General features: G+C 45.4%; 1 protein-coding gene across 2 annotated transcripts in view; it reads left to right on the plus strand.

The window, feature by feature from the left end:
- Window positions 1-20937, plus strand: part of PIK3C2B (phosphatidylinositol-4-phosphate 3-kinase catalytic subunit type 2 beta) — a 463326-nt gene that overhangs the window by 210439 nt on the left and 231950 nt on the right. For both annotated transcript variants that reach the window (XM_078644643.1, XM_078644644.1), the window contains exons 8-10: window positions 6076-6139; window positions 16017-16163; window positions 17081-17114. In XM_078644643.1, coding sequence (XP_078500769.1) covers window positions 6076-6139; window positions 16017-16163; window positions 17081-17114 — 245 coding nt within the window. The remainder of the gene's footprint in view (window positions 1-6075; window positions 6140-16016; window positions 16164-17080; window positions 17115-20937) is intronic.

Genomic DNA, 20937 nt, shown 5'->3' on the forward strand with positions numbered 1-20937 from the left:
GGGTCTGAAAGAAGCAGGGATGGAGGGAGGTGGAGGTGTCCTGGAGGAGAAATGAAACTAGAGCTTATTGAGAAGCTTGGAGGGCTATGCATGTTAGGACAAGAACAATCCTGAGAGGAAAAAGGACGAGATAGAGTTTTAATACGTTTTTGGACTGACACGTTAAGGGGAGGCAGTTAGGGACTGGAAGTGTTCCAGGAGGATGAAGTTGACCAGTGTAGGGAAAAAGGGTCTAAGACTGCAAAAGAGAGCTTAGCCTGGGCGTTAAAGGGTAGAGTGTCTCTAAGAATACAGAGAAAAAGGAGATAACGGGCAGAGTCAAGAGATGATCTGTAAGATGGCAGCATGTGTGCAGTCAGAATCTCAAGCACTCTTAGAATAAGTCAGGATGGTGTGGGAAGACTTGGGATAGGTGGACAGGAAGTCGGATGAGAGCTCAGGAGGCTCTGCTGAGGAGGCCCACGAGGCCTGGGCGGTCAGGAGTTGCCCTGGTAGTGGGAACTGAGGATTAGTGGGCAGACAGGTCAGGAGAGCTGTAACAGGTTGGAAGCCTTTAGTTCTAAAGGGGCTTTGGAATGATGATGTCGGAACCGGCGGTGTCTGGTTGGCTGAAGGGAGGCCCCCAGCTAGGCAGGACTACTGCTCTCATCACGGGCAGGTGATCACACTTGCTCTATAATCCGTTCTCACCCTTGTGTAGCTTGACTCTGAGCAATCAGGCTTACAACAGCAGCTATGTGTAAAGCAAAGGCACAGCAGGCACACATGATAAATACAATGAGCATCACAGAAGAGACTTCACACGTGATGTATGTAGAAACATTTGTATTCAACACACACATTCAATCATTATAACATGATCATCATGTACTTTCGGGCATAAAACACATACGGCATTATTACTTGCAGTACGAGACCCACCCGTATTGTCATGATGTCAATAGTACACACACTGTGGACGTTCCTAATCTCACCCCCTGCAACCCACCCTCCGAATTGATTGAGAACACCCTTATGCGATGCAGAATATCAAAATTATTTACATAAATGAAAATAGAACACATTTTAGCAGCAGAACAGGCCAGAGCCACGTGGTAAAACACAATGTCAAATGTATTGTGCTTTTGGCAACAGTCCACGTATAAAGCGGCACGGCCGACCAGTGTTTTGAATCACAGGTGGGCTGCACACAATCACTCACACACACTCACTCGGCACTGCTATGTGGAGCAACAGGTATCAGTCAGTTCGTACAGCACACTCTTTTACACACATTCGCACTCAGCACCCTAATGCAGTGCTATTGGAATCCAGCAGGTCAATGGTTCATCTCTGCAGGGTACGTGGTCCAAGCCTACCTCTACCCTATGGTTCACCCTGATTGTCCTGTACCCTTGGATGAATGATGACCAACCCAGCCCCACAGACCCTGAGCCTCACGCGACCAAAGTCACAATTAGTCTGGGTCCTCTGGAAGCATGTGGGAATATATAGCAGTTTATATTGGGAGGTAAACGTAAACAAGGGAGTGTTTAGCAGCCACTCGGGAAGTTTACCCACAGGTCTCAAAACACAAAGGAGTCACACAGTTTTATTACCCGCTTCCGACTTGTCTCAGAAGCGTTCCTTCAACCTGTCAGTCTCTCTCGCTAATACCTCTCCAAGATGTCTTTGAGAGGGCCCAAGTGTGGAGAGGGCAGTTGGTCCACCGCAATGAGGGTCAAAAAAGGGAACAACCAATGAATAGGGAGTGAGACTGGAGCCTCTCGATAGGATAAGGCGCCCGGATTTGTACAAGATGATCCAGCTCTTGCCCAGGCAATCTGGGCAGAGCACCTGGTGCATGTTGGTGTGAGTTGCACAGGGCCCTTCAGATTTCAAACACGATAAATTGCAAATTCCGCACCTCCCTGGAAAAGAGGCACGAGACCAATGCATGTTGAGATGGGTTGCACCAGGCAATTTCGGTCACATACAGTGCAGAAATGCAATTCTGTACCTCCCTGTAAATGAAGCACAACATCCTGTGCACTATGATACAAGTTGCACCAGAAAAGTCTGGTTCCCCACACACCGGGGCAAGTTCAGCAGAGCCAAATGAGGTAGAATGAGGCACTACAACTATGGCCGCACCCCCACCTTCGAGGGTCGCACCCTATAAATCTCACTTTGCACGCAATAAGCATGCAGTCTGGGTGTCCCACGAGAGTGATGCGGCTTGATCGATGAAACGGGCCACACATCAGGGTGGTGGGGGAGGGAGGGTCCTGTAACTGGTGAGTCTGCTCACCACCAACTAGTCTCCAGACACAAGTTTTAGTTCCATACTCACACCACTCTACTAGTTGAGATTCAGTTGCTGAGGTGGGCACTTGAGAGAGCAGCGCTCTCCAGATGTCACTGGTAGATGGTGTAGGTCCCTTGTGGGAGATCTTTGATGACCCTGAGATCTCTGGGAGATCAGGAGGCCCACAGTTGGGCCCTTGGGAGAGCACACTTGAGGGTGTCACACTTCAGCAGGTCCTCGGCCCAAGCCGTTAAGACAGTTATCCTCCATGTGCACAACAGAGTCCTCTGGTATTGTGCACCACGCAGTCAGGGTTTTCTGGTTCCACGTCCCAACAATCGTATCTCCTCTTTTGCTGAACGATGGTACCCGTAGTTATACTGTTGTGTGTCTTTGAACTTCGGGGTGGTTTAGGGGGTTTTCCCTTTGAACCACAGATGTCTCCCCTAAACAGTAGGCCTATCTGCAATGGGGCTCTGGAGTGCAGATATTAATCTTTTGTGAGGCGATGAACAAAAAAACGATGGATTTAGGCCCAGATCTCTGTACTGGGGTGAATGTACGACAGTGTTTTGCATTCCGTCCATCAATTGTTCTTTTTGCATTTGCACCCGAGTGGGACGGGTATGCCCAGACGTGGATACCGTACTTTCCATGCCACTGGAGTCAAGCTAGCCTGCTGATGAGGGGTGAAACCCTGAAACCAGTCCTAGGATGCTTGCTTCCAGTCCAGGTAGGACCTGGCCTGGCAGTTTGGGCTGGACTGTACCCATTGAGAACAGGGTCAAGATTGATTTGCATATGGCTGGGTTTAAACTGGAATGGCATGGGTAGCAAAAAAAACATGGTTTTAGGCCAAGATCTCTGTACTGTGGTGAATGTTTGACATTGTTCAACATTCTGTCCATCAATTGTTCTTTTTGCACGTATTCTGTAAGTGGCATTTCTAAACGAGTTATGCCAAATCCTGCTTTACTAATGGAACGGGTTTGGCACTGCGAATCCATTGATATGAAACATCATGATGCTGCTCCAGTGTAATTCACTATTGCTGTCCGAAGTAATGTCAACCACTTCCCCATGTTAACTTATGGGAAGAGTAGGCCTCATAGGTAGTGAAAACACACATAGGTATTCCTCACTACTTGGGCGCATGTGTGCTGGTGCGCACACCGACCTGCGACCGCAGGTGGGACACATAGTTCCCAGCCCCAGGGGTACAAGTGCGCCCGCCCGAGATGGCACAGCAGAATGGACATGGGTTTAACTAATTCATGTGTCTATGCACATGCACAAACCTGCTTTGGCAGGTGGCACACACAATCACGGGCACCATAGGTGTGGGTATGCACTTACAGTGGCATACAGTGGTAAGCTGCTCATGAGTTTACTCAAGATAGATGCCATTGCTCACCCAACGGTCTGCAATGATAGATTGGCCCAGGTTTCAGAACATTGAATCAGCTCCACTTCCCAACACTGATAGGAAGGGTGCATGCACTCTCATGCCGCAAAGACAGGCCAGCACATGGCTTACTCAGGCCCTCACACTTTTGGTGCAAGTGCGTGCACGCCACCCTGCCAGGACCAGCCAGACATGGGGGACCCCTTACGGGTGCGAATGCACGCTCCTGGCAGCAACGGCGGACCCAGTTTCTGATTTGGAGGTTAGGACACCAGAAGTGCAGGTATATGCTCACCAGCCTGCGATGGCAGGCCGGGCACCTATCCAAGATGCATAGGTGGCAGGGCACATCCTCCAGCCTGCAACGGCAGACGGGACACTTATTCAAAACAACATCAGGGCCGGTTTGCATTGGCAGACCAGCCTCTGTTCCGGAACATCATGTCAGCACCTCTTCTAATCTGTGTAGGAAGGCGCTCGCACTTCCACACTGCCTTGACAGTGAGGAGGTGGTCAGGGTTCGGAGGCCACCAAAAAGAATTTGCACTATCCCAAGAGTATCCCGTGAGAATAGCCGAACTCCAAGGCAGGGGAAGCCCCAATTGTGGTGTTCTTCTCTACCTGGGCAGGAAACATCCATATGTACCCTCCCAGTCTTAAACCTACCACCTCCCGGCACCCGTCGTGGCTTCATAATATGGGGCGTTGCACTCCAGGTTGGCTGAGGCGTAAGTGATTCCAACCTAGGCAGGGGCGCAAAGACACCCCACTGGCTTTCAGTGGCAGACCCGATACAGGGTTCACTGGCTATCCTGTGGGTGGCACACTCAGTGCAATGTCCCACTACTAGCCAGTGCCATCCCTGCCCCGGGTATGTGGTGTACCTGTTGACTGGGTGCACAAAGGTATGGCACCTAAACCTATTGCATGCGCCCCCTCCCCCCAGCCCGAGGCGGGCATGCGCACCTTCCCCCTGCAGTAGAGTGTGAAGGTGCTCAGATTCCTAAGCTGGGTCAGCAAAAACAAGGGGAAAAAGCAAAAAGTTATGGGTTATTTGCCCCTAAGAAGGCCATGTCCAACAATGTGCAAGAAAGGCATGAGGTTGCGGTACCCCTTCACCTTCTTCACACTCCTAAGATGAGCTTGTAATTTATTGGTATGTTTCAACTCTGATAGCTATGATGTTGAAGCCCTTTTCCATTGTAAGCTGTGTGATTGATCTCCTTGTTATCAATCACCTCCAAAAGCTTCTCTATTGAAAGGCTGTGATTGAAAAGTTGGGTTGAGTTTCATTACTGCAGCTACCTAAGCGAAGTCAGCAGTTTCGCCTCCAGCCTGGGCAATGCTGCCAGAGAAACGTGTCACTGAGACCAATGTTATCATGTACTAAAGACGCTCGTTAAATAGAAATATTAATATTTTGTAAGATTATGATGAAGGTCTCACTGGGTTTTATCAGTCACGGATAAGGTTTGTAACTGCTCTAGATCAATCTATGTTCAGGCTTTACTAGTAGTATAGTAGATCTTAATGTTCCACCAGCTCAGCCATCATGGTCTGTGTAGAAAATTGGCCTCTGGGCAGACTGGCAATTCGATTCCTGACTTGAACATGACATACAAGCCCTCTTAATCAGTGCCTTGACCCATCTGGTGTTGCCGGTGTAGAATCCTGCAACTTTCCATAGTTGGCGAGTGTACAGCTCACCTAAAGGAATAGGAAAGTGAACTTGAAGTTGGTTTCTGTGTCTTTCAGCAGAATCAGTTGATGAGGCCCCCGGTACCTTAAAATGCATTGTTGGTCAATTCTCAGTGGCCCTCGCGTGACCTCTTCATGTGAACACTAGATAATGGAATGCACCGCCAGCCTAGTCAAAGCTGTTAGGGGTCACAGATTGAATGGGCTCAGAGCGTGTGCTTCCCTCTCTCATCTCTTGAGAAACCCTGCAACGAAGAGCGAGAATTAGATGGGTGTAAGGACTGAACTCTGTTCATATCCCTTGAATTCAGCCCTGCTTAGAAAGGCCAAGAGTGATGGGTATGGCATGTGATCCCTGTAGCTTGAGCTAGGTATTAATGAACTCCTAGGGTGTCTACTTAGCTCCCAGCTATGCTGTTATAACACTCCCTCCTCAGGCACGGGTGATCAAATGTTCTCTTCCCCCAGCCAGTCTAGTGCTGGTAAAGGCTGCTCTGTGGTACTGCCGCACCCTGATCACCAGGTCACTCCCTAAGTTGGTCTGTCTTTGTCAAAGGCTTCATCCTTCCTCTCTGGCCTCTTGGTGTCTCACACACTCCCCACAGAAGGGACGAGTCACTTTTGTGATAATCTATCTCCACTCTACTCTTGTGTTGATCTGTTGGCTCTTTGTCTCCCCCTGCAGGCAAGCCATGACACTCCTCTTTGACACCTTCCACAACGAAGTGGATGAATTCCTGGCTGCTGAGGTGAGTGGGGTAAATGTGCATGTGGAGAAGGGGCAGCATGTGCAGTCTGAAGTCTCTGGATCTAGTTCTTTTGAGACCAGTGTTTGTGTGTCTGCATTTGTGTTTGTGAAGAGATGTGTGTCTTGCAGTGTTATTTGTGTATGTCTGTTGATGTGCGGCTGTTGACTCTTGTTGATATGTCATTTTTAGGTTGAGCCTGCAACAGTGCATGCACTCTTGCTTGCGAGACATTATTTACAGTAAAGGGCTTGGAGCCTCCCCATTGCTTATCATTTGTTAACTTCTTTGTCGCTCTTCTTTGCTGCCTCCTAATTGTCTCTTACGTTCCTTTCAGTGGAGCATGGGCCAAACACGGATTGATTCAACATATTTAGTGCCAATTCGATGCTCATGCTGTGATTTAGGAACTGTTTTCTCTTTGCCACTCCCCTTGTCTTATGCTTGCTCCCTCCAGCCCATGCCTCCCTTGTTTTGCTTTCTACCCCTTCATCCTGCCTGTTATTGCTGCACCTCCCCCTTGCCTTTCTCTCTTGTTACTTCCCTTCAACCCCCTGCCAGATTAAAAAAGAAATACACATATATATTGCACAGCAGCGCTGTGCAACATAGCTTTAAAACAAAAGCATTTTGCAGCGCCTTTTTTTTATATATCTGTATTTTAAGCCATGGTGCGAAGCAGCTTGTGCTGCTGTGTAACATGTTAAAAAACATTTATTAAGCCAATAGATCTCACATAGGTGAGACTTATTAGCGTTGTCAATGCTTGTGTGTTGTACAGGTATACACGGGCCGGCCAATATTGGCCAGTGCGGTGTCTTATCATAATATTGCCGTTTTAACGGCTATCTCAGAATGGAATGGCAAAAAGTGTGAATAAAGCAGTAGAGTTCAAACAAAATGCTGATGCAAAGTTTGGAAAGTTTAAAACAGTGCAGTATTTTGTGTAGAGTTTAAAAGTGCTCAAGCTTTGTCCGTCTTTACCAAGTGTAACATGGATGGATACACTGTAAATGTACATAACTTGTAAAAATGGCTCCAAGAGGCCACATAATTTTGAAGGGCTGTGTTGCACAGAAACAGAATAACCTAACTGAGGGTTTTGAGAGCACAGCTGCATATTCACCTACCTTTCCTACAGCACCAGAAAAGTCTTCACAACTCAAAAACTGCTTCGTGTCTATTTGCATACATTTTGCCAGTGTTCCTAAAAGCAGGGCGTTTTAAATAGAACACAATGTCTAAAGGGTATTTTTTCCAAAGAACTTTTTATTGCACCTGGTCTCAAGGCTAGTTAACTTTTTTAAATGAAAACAATGGCCGTAGACCAACGAAGGCAATGTGGTCAAAATGTGGAAAGTACTTTTAGAATAAAATACACACTTATCCAGTTTGTGTGGAGAGTTCAGTCGCCAGACTGCATTACAAATAGGCGAACCTCTTGATCAAGCGATCCAGGCCAGTAAAGTAAAAGGGGCTGGGACATAGGCTATTCAAGGACTGTAATGTCATATTGATTTGTACAGCGCACTAATTACCTGATAGAGTATCCTGTCAGCAGTTACACTAACGTCAAGATGGCGCCCATGTTTACATAACTATGCAGGTAGCCCGATATCAGTCGTGCAAACAACTGGAAGGCAGTTAGGATGGAAGGATATGTGCCCCGAGAAAAGCAAAAACAAAGTTCATGGCTTTAGTTTTACTTCTGTTTTAACCGTTTTCAGTTGTTGACTTAACTAGCTTGACATTTTTGCTAGCTCCCTTCAGTTACATACATTTGCTGAATGACATGAATTCTGTTATGGTGAAAGCAGCTTGCTCTTGTGTGAAGTCAGTGTAGTTTGTGTGTTTGAGGCATGTGTGCTGTAGATACACATGCTTTGCATACTCCTGCCTTTTAGTTTTGGGTCCGGATGTTTGCAAATCGGTTTTCTTTGAAGAAGTCTTTCCTAGTCACGAGTTAAGGTGACTACTCCTTTCGGTGATAGTGCGCCTGGGCATCAACTCCATTGTTAGATTGTTTTCTTTCCGCATTTGGGGTGCCATCTGGTTCGGACGTGTATTGCTTCGCTCCGGTTCGAAACCATCCTTTGGGTTTCCCTTGGTGTGCAATCCACTCTACCCTCGACGGTATTGTCATTATATTCATTTCCCTCTCCGCGTATCCATTCGATCAGAAAGTCTCATCTTCGGTCGAAAACATTGTGGGCGGCCTTTCAGCCTAGCCACATCGATGCATCCCTCTGCCGATGGAACATACTCCATTTCAGTTCTGACCTTGGTGCCACTCGAAATACCCTTTCACCGATCTACACCAAGTCTGCAACTAGTGCGTGTCACCGGACCACAAGGAAGAAGACTGAGAGGCCTGTCGCTCGTTCAGATCGAAAAAGACTCTTCGAGATCGCTGTGCTCAATGACGAGAAATGCAGCGCTAAAGCACTCAACAAACTCTGGATCTCTTCGGAGAAGAGTCAGAACAAGAAGAAGAGGTGGCCGCAGAAGAAGAGGAAGCCTTCTTGGTTTAAGAATCCTATTCCAACCTCGAGATTGAGCGGGACAGGGTGTTGTGAGTACCAAAACCTTTGTGTCCCTAAAGTTACCCTTTACCAAACATAAGGCTTTGGCACCACCTCTGCCTTCGGGCCTTGGTCGCCACCGAGACAATGATTCTGACGCCCCTGGGCCCGGTGCCAAAACAAGTAGTCAAGACTTCCAGCTCTGGATTGAGCCAAGAGAAGTAGTCTTCGGACCCGAAACATTCCGCTCCAAAAGACAAATCTGGTTCGTAACCGAAATCCTCCGTCTCAAAAAGTCTGCTTCGGAGCCGAAACCTTCCGGTTCGAAACAAAAAGCTGCTTCAGAGCCGAAACCACCTTCTTCCAAGGACAAGTCAAGTTGGGCACCGAAACTTTCGGTGCCGAAATCAAAAGAACATATTTCAGAGTCTACGGAACCAATCTTCGACATTATGAAAGACCGATTTGGATCCAAAGCAAAAAAAATCTAGATTAGTCCAGTCACTGGAGACATATTGGCCAAAACTCCTTCCAAAAGGAAACTCAGGAAACCCAGAGGACACTGGAGCAAGATTCCCCTAAAAAGGAAAAACGATACTGCTACAAGTCCTATCCACTTGCCTTCCCCTCCACCAATTTCATATTTACCAATACTGACAGGCTCAGATCCATTACACAACACTAAAGGGATCTCCTCACACACAGCCTGATTTAGGAGATGATGATGATGATGATGATGATGATGACGACGACGACAATGCTCCTCTGACTACATATCCATAGAATAATTGCAATATTGATCCACCCATGGATAATGATCCAGACCTATACCCTGCAAAACCTTCACCTCCAGATGATAACATATCTTATCTGGAGCTAATTTCCAGGGCGGCAGCATATCATGGTGTTACACTGCATAAAGATAGAGGACGATTGTTTTTTTGGGACACTAGGGGCTTCACATAGTTAGTCAGAGTCTCCCTATGTTAAAAGGCTTGATGAGACATGCAGATGACATCTTTAAAGATCTGGTTCGTGCACGAATCTTAACACCCAGGTATGATAAAAAAAATATAAATCATCACCCTCTGATCGGGTTTTTATTAAAGGACAGCTGCCCCTTAAATCCCTGGTAGTTTCCAATGCTGGTAAAAGAGCAAATTCACAGACATCTGGTGATGCTCCTCCCCAGATAAAGAATCTAAGCTTATTGATGCATATTGGTAAAAGGGTAGCTGCTCAAGCCGCTAATCACTGGTGCATTGCCAACACTCAGGGCCTCTTAGCCAGATATGACAGGGCACACTGGGGCGAGATGGAAGGTTTCCTTCAGTACCTCCCAGAGGAACACAAGAAAAAGGCACAAGAGCTTGTTTAAGAAGGAAAGCTCATCTCTAACTGTTCCATTAGATGTGCTCTTGATACTGCTGACACTGCAGTAAGAGAAGTTAATGCCAGTGTTCTCTTAAGTAGGCATGCCTGGCTTAGAATTTCTGGCTTCAAACTGGAAGTCCATCAATCTATCTTGAACACTCCATTTGACAAACAGCATCTTTTCTAGAGCCTCAGGTTGATGAGGCTCTAGAAAAGATGAAAAAGGACACAAACATGGCAAAATCCATGGGAGTGCTTTAAAGTCCTTCAAGCAGAGGCTCCTTTCATCTCTCATTCTATAGAGCAGGGTCTAAAAGTACATCCTTGGGACCCCAAAACTTCCTCTTACCAATCCAACATGCAACCCTCTCCCGAAAGAGGCGCCTTTAGAGGAGGGTACAGAGGAAACAAGTTTAAAGGTAGAGGTAAGGGCACGCCAACGCGAAACTCCCCTTCCCCCAATAAGCAGTGACTTGCATACACTCCCCATGATCATTTAACACCTGTCTGGGGGGTAGGGAAGGCTTCTACAATTTCTCCCATTTGGCAATCCATAACATCAGTCAAATGGGAGTTAGACGTTACCCAACATGGTTTTTGCCTGGAGCTCACCAGCAATCCTCCCAACATACCACCTCGTACCCACAAACTTTCAGCAGAATACTTGCAGCTTCTCAAACAAGAAGTACAAGCTCTTTTGACAAAAGGAGCTATAGAACCAGTTCCATTACAGTACCAAGGCTCAGGGGTCTATTCTCTTTACTTCCTAATTTCCAATAAGACCGGCTCCTCAAGATCAATTTTGGATCTAAGGACATTAAACCCGTACATACTTTTAGAACATTTTCACATGGTCACACTTCAACAGGTTCTTCCACTGCAAAGCGATTTTATGTTCACACTGGACTTAAAAGATGCATACTTTCATATTCTGGTTCAGCCAGCCCATCGTACATACCTCAGGTTTGTGATAGCGGTAAAACACTATCAATTCAAGGTGATCCCGTTCAAAGTAACTACTGATCACATAGTATTTACAAAATGCCTTGCAGTAGTGGCGTTTTAACAAGTGAAAGGATAGCACACCTTTTAATGTTTCATCTGTTTTTTTTGTCCATTCTTTTTAAACCATAGTTTTGTTCGGCGTGCACACTGCTTGACATGCCAAGCCCACATTGCATGTGACGAACATAGTATACCAAAATTGTGGGGCAACTTCTTAACCCCACTCCAGTGGCGACAGCCTGTTTATTCTGCATTTGCATCAATTTCTTCATTTATTTGTATTAATCTTCATTTTTAAACCATCCGCTTTGCGCAATATTTATCCTGTTAAATAAACATCCTTCATAATCCATCCTCAAGCAAGGAGTTGCAAATTATCAAAGTTTCTCATGCTTTGGTGGGCCAAACGAACCTCTCTCCCCAAAACACGCACTGAAGCATGGTTCTTATTTCAGCAGTTTATTTCTATCCAATGCATTTCGAACCCTTACATGGGTTCTTCGTCAGGGAAAACTGTAGACAAACAATAAGACATATATTTACAATCATCTTCGTGTCATGTTAATTTCATCAGATACATTCACTTCAATACAATCTGCTTACAATATATGAATGCTTTCTATGCCCCTCATGGTCCGTTTTTCTAGTCGATTTTATTTCATTCAGATGCCCCCTCCACTTTTATCTCAATGCTTTCTATCCATGTTTTCAAAAACCTTTTCCTCTATGTGTAAGTTAAACCTGCTAAGTTCCCCGTTTCAATGGCTGTTACTCTCTCTTCCCACCACAGCGTCTTCCTCTTATTATTCTACCAGATTCCAGCTTCCCTCACTCTCTCTCTTCTCCCAGCCTTCGTGTGCTGCGTTAACTTTCCTCTCTTCCCCCTCCCAATCTCCCAACTATTTTCTCTTTACCTGCTGAAACTGCTTTCTCCCTCTGCTCTCGTGAAACTGGAACCATTTCTTTCAACTCGTGTCCTTGTTATAAAGATGAAAACTCCCCTTCCACGCTCGGTTCTAAAAACCGCCCCTTCAATCAACATTAATAATATGCACCTGGTTTTCTACCGTATTTTTTCAACCTCTTACACCGCCCAAACTCCTCCTTGTTTACAGACTCCTACAACTCCCACATTCCTCCTTTTTGGCATCCTTAATGCCGTGTTTGTTCTTTCCACAGCCACCTTTAAATCGAACTGTTGCAGTAGTGGCGGCATATCTCAGAAGACAACAGATTCATGTCTTCCCACACCTGGACGACTGGCTTATCAAAGTGCTTATACCACACTCACTACATTACACCTACTTTACCAATTGGGTTTCACGGTCAATACTCCAAAGTTTTATCTTCAGCGTGCACATATGCAGTCTTATCTGGGAGCTACTCTAAACACTTCCACAGCTCTAGCTCCTCCCAATGCAGCCAGAATTCGAAATATTCAAACTCTGCTACTACAGTTTCAAACCAATCACTACTTTGCAATCAGAACGTTTGTGCAAATGCTAGGAATAATGGCATCATGCATCACGATAGTGCCTCATGCAATGTTGCACATGCGTCCTCCACAAGAATGCTTGGCACGTCGGTGGACTCAGTTGCAGGGTCAATTAACAGATCTAGTGTTGGTAGACAGCTGCATTCATCGCTCCCTGCAGTGATGGAACACACAAAACTTATCAAAAGGGCGGCCCTTCATTGACCCTGTTCCACAGATCCTGCTAACAGCAGACTCATCCCTCGCAGGTTGGGGAGCCCATCTTCACAACTTGACAATTCAAGGTCTATGGGACAAGTACAAAGCTGTGCACATCAACTAGCTAGAGCTTCTAGCTGTACATCTAGCACTGAATGCTTTTCAGTTTCGCCTCATAGGGAAAGTTGTCCTAGTCCGCACCAACATGACAGCAATGTACTGTGAACAAAAACAAGAAGTGGGGGTGGGCACATTCCCTGCAATTAACACGCCACTCTCAGAAAATGAGGGATTGGGCAATTCATCACAAAGTTAATGTTCTGGCAGAACACTTCACAGGAGTGGACAATCAGATTGCAACCTCCTAAGCAGAAAGCGGCAACAAATACACCAGTGGGAACTTCATCCCCAGCTTCTTCTATACTTTCAAGAATGGGGATTTCCACTAATAGAACTGTTCGCCACAGTAGACAACTCAAAATGCCCAAGCTGCGCCTCCCACACCCTCTATCCAAAGGCTATGCCCTATGGATGAATTGGTCAGGGATATTTACCCATGCTTTTCCACCTCTCCCTCTCCTTCCATTTCTGGTTTGGAGGCTCAGGCAAACATTCCTTGCATTGATTCTAGTGGCTCCCACATGGGCCCTTCAGCCGTGGTTCACGACACTCTTGGAACGGTCAGTAGTTCCACATCAAAAGCTGCACCTCAATTACAACCTTCTCACTCAGAACCATGGACCAGTCAGACACCCAAACCCCAAGGATCTCAATCCAGCGATTTGGCTCCTAAAGTCATAGGTTTTGGATATCTTAACTTGACTCCAGAATGAATGACCTTTCTTAAAGAAGCAAGCAAACCTACTACCAGAGCATACTATGCAGCTAAATGGAAAAGAATTGTAATACATTGTACTAATAACAACATTGATCCACTAGATGCATTCACTCAAAATATCATTTGCTACCTTCTGCGTTTACAGTGTGCTGGTTTAGCCTACACTTCCATTTGACTGCATCTTGCAGCAGTAGCAACATATATGCAGAACATACATCTATCCTTGTTCAAGGCTCCAGTAATGAAAGCCTTTATGGAGGGCCTGAAGAGAGTTATACCGCCAAGGATGCCTCCAGCACCAGTCTGGAATCGGAATATTGTGCTTACACAACTCATGGGCCCAACTTTTGAGCCATTGCACAACTGTCCCCTACTATTTGCTTCATGGAAAGTGGCCTTCCTCATTGCATCATTTCCTCGAGGAGAGTTGGTGAGCTACAGGCTTTAACCTTAGAAGACAGAGTAGTTCTTCGCACCAACCCAAAATTTCTTGCCACAGTGGTTTCTTGTGGGAGAGCGGGCTGGATAAATTGACGCGAAGGCTGTATATAGTGTGCCAGTCAGCGGCATTTATTTAAAGAGTCCGGTATTGGACCAGAGGGGGTTGGTGGATCTTAGGCTTCCTTGGGGGTGTTTCTCTCTGTCTGGTGAAATGTCGTCTTCGTCAGTTCCCTCTTCCGTCTGATCTTCTCCACTGTCAGGGTGTTACCCACGGAGGCTCATAGGAGCAAGTAAAAGTAAGGAGCCGTCAGTCCCCCTTTTAAATGGTATATCCGTAGGCTATTTTGTACCCGTCACCACACCCGTTTGGTGCTTCAGTAAGGTTTCTCCGACAGGATAGGGTTACTCGTGAGGGTAGGGGAGATCTGTGTCTGAGGTAAACGGTAGGGTAGGAATGTGCACGATGAACACTTTTGGGCACCCTTGAATCCTAATGACTGAAGAGGACCACGCAGGAGGGGTAGTGTATCAGGGAAAAAACATGAACTCACACATGCATTCAAACTCCCCCTTAATCGCCCACCTCCCTCCTCCCCGGTCCCTCTTTCCCCTGTCCCAAGTCACTCACCAGCTCTGCCGCAATTCTCCTGAGCTGCGGCCGCTCTCGAGCCTCCTCCTGTGGGGACCACCAGTCTTCACACCACCTCTTGTTTTCTTCTCCGAATTCTTCCTCGTTTTCTCTCGATTCCGCGTCCTTCTTCTTCGCTGTTCCTCCGCCCGACGACTTCCTCCTTTCTCCAGCACCTTCACACTTTTCGTGAGTTGAATCGATCCTTTTCTCTTCCGGTTGGGAACCACTTCCGGGGTTAATCCCTCCTCCTTCCTCCGCGACGTCCCAAGTGTATCATTCCTGTCTGGGCAAAATACGGTGGGTGTGGTTATCTTCACGAGGGCGTCGCGAACGAAGTTGGATTCCGTGTTTTAATCACCACCGGTAATCGGTCTCCGTTATTATTTCTTGTCCAGAGGCGTGACCGGATCGGCACCCTCTCACATTTCTGTTTTTCATATCAGTTGGCTGAGTTGCCAGTGTTCTTTCCACACCTGATTCTGTAGCAGAAAGAGCTCTTCATACTCTTGATGTCAGAAGAGCCTTGCTATAATACATTGAAAGAACAAAACAATTTTCCAAAACAATTGTTTGTTGCATTTGCTACACCTCACAAAGGCATTCCCATCTCTAAATCTGGTATTGCAAGATGAATTGTTAAATGCATTCAAACCTGCTACACTAAAGCTAAAGGAACTTTTTCTATACCTCCTAGAGCGCATTCCACTCATAAAATAGTAGCGTCTTTGAAATTTGTAGGTAACATCCCTATAGCTGACATTTGTAAAGCAGCATCATAAACCACAGCACACACTTTTAACAAATATTACTCTGTGGGTGTTGTTGGCACGTCAACAAGCCAATGGAGGGCAAGCAGTGCTAAAAACACTTTTTCAAACAGCTCCAACATCTACTGGTTAGCCACTGCTGTGGGAGAATACTGCTATATAGTCTATGCAAAGCATGTGTATCTACAGAACACACATGCCTCAAACGTATTATGCTTCTGTTCTTAGTTAGTAGAGCTGTAGATTCACATGCTCCCTCCCGGGCACCTGTAATTGTGGCAGTCTTGCTTTACTTACATTACATACGCATGGACATCTCTATACTACACTTACTCACTCCATTCTCACCCTCTTGCGGGAAAACAATCTAACAATGGAGTCGATGCCCATGCGCACTATCCCCAAAAGGAGGAGTCACCTTACCTCGTGACTAGGAAAGATCTCTTCGAAGAAAAACAACATGCCAACATCCGGATCCAACACTAGATGGCAGCAGTATGCAAAGCATGTGACTCTACAGCTCTACATGCCAAGAGTATATGCTTACTGGGTAAGTAGCATAATCCTTACACTACTTGTCTTTATGTCCATGCTTCTGTCTTTGGATAGGTGGATCACCAGCACAAGGCAGAGCGTGTGGTGCAGTCTGTGATGGTGGTGTGCAATGCTCTGGCGGCGGTGGAGACGCAGGAGGTGACCAGTGCACTAAACCAGCTTCCGACTTGCTCCCCTCGTATTCAGCTCAAGGGTAATAAGGTAAGGTGGAGACATACACATTCTCCTTCTCCAATAACTTTATATCCAGGAGCATTGAAAAGTATCACAGCATTTTCTGCACACCAGACTTCTCTAGCGCCACCTCCAAAAGTCCACATCCAGAGCACTTGTAGCAAACTTTAGGTTTGGAAAACTGGTAGCTCTTTAAGCAAAACAGTGATTCATGTGTCACAAATAGGGTTAGATCCTTGTGGGTGGAACTGTATGGTGCCTTGTGAATGCACAGGGCCAGGTGATCCGCTCCTCCTGACAGGTGATTACTCGATATCTAGTCTGGTGAGGATAACACCATGCCTGTCTTTCATGAGACAACTATGCCGTTTTTCATGGAAAGAGGTCCTCGTGTAAGCCAGAGGCGCAGATCAATAGCCCTAATTTACAAAGGTAGAAAAAACATGGTCTTAACCACTGAAGCCTTTCCATGTGGAGAGAGACTGCATTGCTCAGAGAATATGTTCATTCCAGCCTTTTCCTATAAAACAGCACATTTACTGGGGGAGACAACTATCCAAGACCACAGCAGCCATTCTGGCTTCCATCTTTGTCAAAACGTGCCGGCCATTCCCTCCTTTAGTAAGTCTGTATTTGATGCATGATCTGCCTGCTCCACTTTGATCCCTGTGCAGGTCTGTTGGGTGTGTCAATTACTCCTCTTCTGTGCATCACTTTTCCCTACTTTTTCCAGCCATTCAATATGTGTAATTGTAACTTAAACCTCTATCCATTACCTTCCTAAATCTGTGTTTTATTTAACTCATGATTTGCCATGATGCTTATTGTGATGCTGTCCTCTTCGAGTTTTTGGGCCTGATACCTCTACATTACCACATAATCAACCCACTTTGTCATCTGTCGATTTTCACTGCTAAACTTGAAGTCTGTGCTTTCTTTTCCAGGATCCGAATGCTTTGGCCAGCCGGGAGAATAGAGGTGAGTTTTCTTGAGCCATCACTTGGCACTATTACCAAGCAGATATGACGACATCAGTTCCTAACCTGAAAAGCTATTGCTTACCATACTTTTACACACATTAAAATAGAAGCAACGCAAAAGTGGACTCTGGTGGAACGCAGTCACTCACTTGGTGAAGGAGCGTTGGTCATAAGCTTGCATTCAGGGCTGTCTCCTGGGTAAAAGACTTTTTTAAGAAAAGTCTTTTACCCAGGGCTCAAGTTTCCTATGGTCTACTGCTATGCTTCTTAGGTTTCTCTAAGTAGTCCGTTTTCGTTTTAGTGCTTTTCTGAGATATGGTAAGACAGGAAGATCTCATAGTAGAGCTTCAATGGACTTCAAAGAGAGGTTCCCTGAACTCTCCCTGTTCTCGCCCATGCTTCTTTTTAGCGTAGTTTAGTATGATGCTCAGAAGGGCACAGCTGTCAAACAGCAGGTGCTCTAGAGCCCTGTATGCAGATTGCATATGATGGAAAATACAAAAAGAACCGGGCACATTACAGACATAATAGTGGCACAGCACTTTGTGGGAGCCTGGAGAACGAGGCATCACACAGAATGGACAGCTTGAGAGGCGGGCAAAGCGTGACCCATTTCAATCTAGTTAGAAAGAACAAAATGATTTGTCTTGAAAAGCACTGTAGTGAAATAATTTATCATAGGACCTGATTACGAGTAAAGGTGCTATTTATCAGTGGCTGTTGGTAGATTTGAAAAGTGGTGTGGCACAAATTCAAGATCTGAGGTGTAGCATTCGTGCTAGCATAGCTAAAACTGGAAAGGGGGCTCGGGCTAGAATTTCAAGAAAATGTACAATAAACAAGCTAAAAGCGATCTCAGAAAAACTGCCTTACAGCCCAAGCACACATAGTAGACCAATTCAAACACAATTGATTTCTTAAATGCACTGCATCTCTAATGCTTTACCACATCATTCAGTCAACAAACCAATATAGAGGCAAAACTAATGCTGATAGCTAAAGATAGATCCATTCATATTTCACTTCTACCGTTTCCGATGAACCTTGGAAGGATGGAATTCTGAGTCGATTTTACCAGAATTCAAACTTATGATCTCCATATCATTGCAAATGTCAGAGCCATGAATTAATTCACCATCTAGCTGTTTTGCTTAAAAGGACTCTGCACTTAAAATTCCATTTCCCCAAATATGTGTTTACGTTTACAATGTCTGCCTCCAAACCCCTTGTAGCAAATCACTCGTCTAGGAGTATTCCCTTTGAAAGCCATATTTCTGCAGTTATCTACCTTTATGTGCATAGTGCACTACAATAATATTGCATGTCACGCCTCTTCTAGAACTTCTGATTTGGGCCCCCAACGACCTCGGTTAATATAGCACTTAGAATAAAACTCTGTATGAAGTAATACATCAAAACAATTGTTATGCAGCCTACTCGGTTTCTCGATCATGCCAAAATTATAAATTGCATAGAGCTGACATCTATGTTACCGTCACAATGTTTATGTTGGTCTCCAAAAACGACAATGGTAATGAATGTCAAAATATTGTATTATGGCTGATATGGTACATCCAGAAACTATTGAAAGTTTAGACAGGGGGCAGTTAAAATGAAAGTGATGTGATGTTATTCACGTTTGATACCATGGACGAAGATTGTAACTTCAATGTACTCCCATATCTCCGTGTCAAAGAATTATAATTGTATTGATATAGTGCTTACTATCCCTGGCAAGGCCCTCCACCCCTTCCCCCAAAGTAACTGCCTACTGCCTGGCCTGAGGTATTGCACTGATTTTAGGAACTTGAAGGTTTCCAGCCTCTCCAGGGTTTGATACAATCCCACAAAGTGTACCTGTGTATTTTGAATGTGTTATTCGTTTTATTTTATTCTGAAGATTTGCACTGTGTAAGAGGCACAATGCCACCTGAGAGATTTACGTGGGTAACAAGACAAACGTGTTAAAGGCTGACTGTGCAAAGAGAAGATGAGAAATAAGAATAAAATTGCTGATAAGGGATACAAGCCTTTTTAATTCCAAAATACACATCATACTGTTAATAAAGCTACAACAACGCTATTATGTCCAGGGCCTTGCAGACGTTGCAGGGCTTCTTAGTTTTTAGAATTGTACACACTGCTTAGAACGAGTATTAAGTTATTTAAAAAAACGGACGATTTTAATGAAGAACAGCACAGAAAACAGATAGTGTTCATGGAGAAGACATATACATCATGCATACACTCAAATACACGCACGCATATATACATACGACACATAAACAATCATGTACACACACAGACACACACAAACGATCACAGTCCTGCTCACTCACAAAAGCTATTACAATAATTTTACCTTGTGACTTTGGAATTTGACCTCGCCGTGATTCTTGTGCCCGGATTCTGACTCCAATGAGTTGCGCGCCAGTATAAACAGGCGGAAGCTGTTATGAATGATAGCTTTTGCTTGTCCTGGCCTGGAACACAAGCTCCTGCCCCATCAGATGACAAGATAGGGCTGGAAGCAGGTCCTTCTCCCCTAACCTAGCATCTGATGGGGTATCGGGATGAAGAGTGACAAACCCCACTGAAGCCTCCTTAGCAGACATGCTGGACTGCCCAAGGTGAGTGCTCCATGTCTGCTATGAACTGTGAATGTGAGAGGTGGGCTGAAGAAGCCACCGCCTGACACATGCGCAGTTTAAACGGGACAGTGACGCCCCCTTTGCTGCTTGCATGATGCTGCACTAGAATTTGAAAACAGACACTAATTTTCCTGCGAAAGAGCAACATCATGTCAGCAGGTAATTGGAGACGAGGCAGGCTTGGGACATTTGTTGGTGGTTCGCCGCCCCTGCGCCCCCTATGGGCGAACTACCACTGCTATTTATTACACCTGATAAATAACAATACTAAGGTACGTTATTTATTGGGTGCAATTAATAGTTTCTGGGGAATGCCATGCAGATTTTCGTGTTTAATACACCAAATTCCACGTGGTATGGTAATACTGTCCACATTTCCCCTGTTAAATTTCAGTAGGTACGACCTGACAAAATATTTAAAAAAAAGGTTGAAGTATTTAACACATTCAATATGCTTGCGGTAAATAGCTCCCAAACCGTAATTATGACCTGTGCGTAAACCGGGGTTTAAGCATGTGTCCAAATACACCGACCCACTCGTAATTCGGCACTAACTGTTGGGAAAGTCTTAGATGCTCGCTTTCTTTTTCTTTTTCTTGTGTTTACAGCAAGGTACTGTGCTTAGAATGAAATATTGTAGCCAGTGCTTCAGTTATGTAATTGTTGCAGCTTTTAGGACAGCAAAAAATAAAACCCCTGTAAGTGAAAGATTCTATTGATAAAAGCGTGTTTTAACACCAATTACAGCTGTAGTCCATTGAACATGATATAAACGAGCTGATAGGTGTTTTTTTTCAATTGGAAAGTCTGTATCTGATAGAGACTTCAGGCCGCAGATTCCTTACCTTAGAATTATCCCTAGGCTTCAGACTGGATCCGGATATTTTCCATCAGCAGTGCCCCTGCATGCCAGTAGGTGGCGTTGTTCACCTCTGCGTGGCATCGTCCATGTCGGAAGTGATGTGCGCTGTGCCAATATATGGGAGCCACCCCACTGTGCTGAAGTAATTTCTTCTATTTCCGTGTCACTCAGCGTAGGTCTGGCGAGAAGTACCCTCAGTCAATTTTTTGACTGACCTTGTTTGACTATTGTCAAAGTCTTTTTGGAGTGACCGTCTCCTGGATTGGCTGAGATGCCCTCTAGATAGGCCGACTTCAAGCCCTGCAGCA

Source organism: Lissotriton helveticus, chromosome 5_1, assembly GCF_964261635.1.
Source record: "Lissotriton helveticus chromosome 5_1, aLisHel1.1, whole genome shotgun sequence".
In the NCBI taxonomy this organism is placed as follows: Eukaryota; Metazoa; Chordata; class Amphibia; order Caudata; family Salamandridae; genus Lissotriton; species Lissotriton helveticus.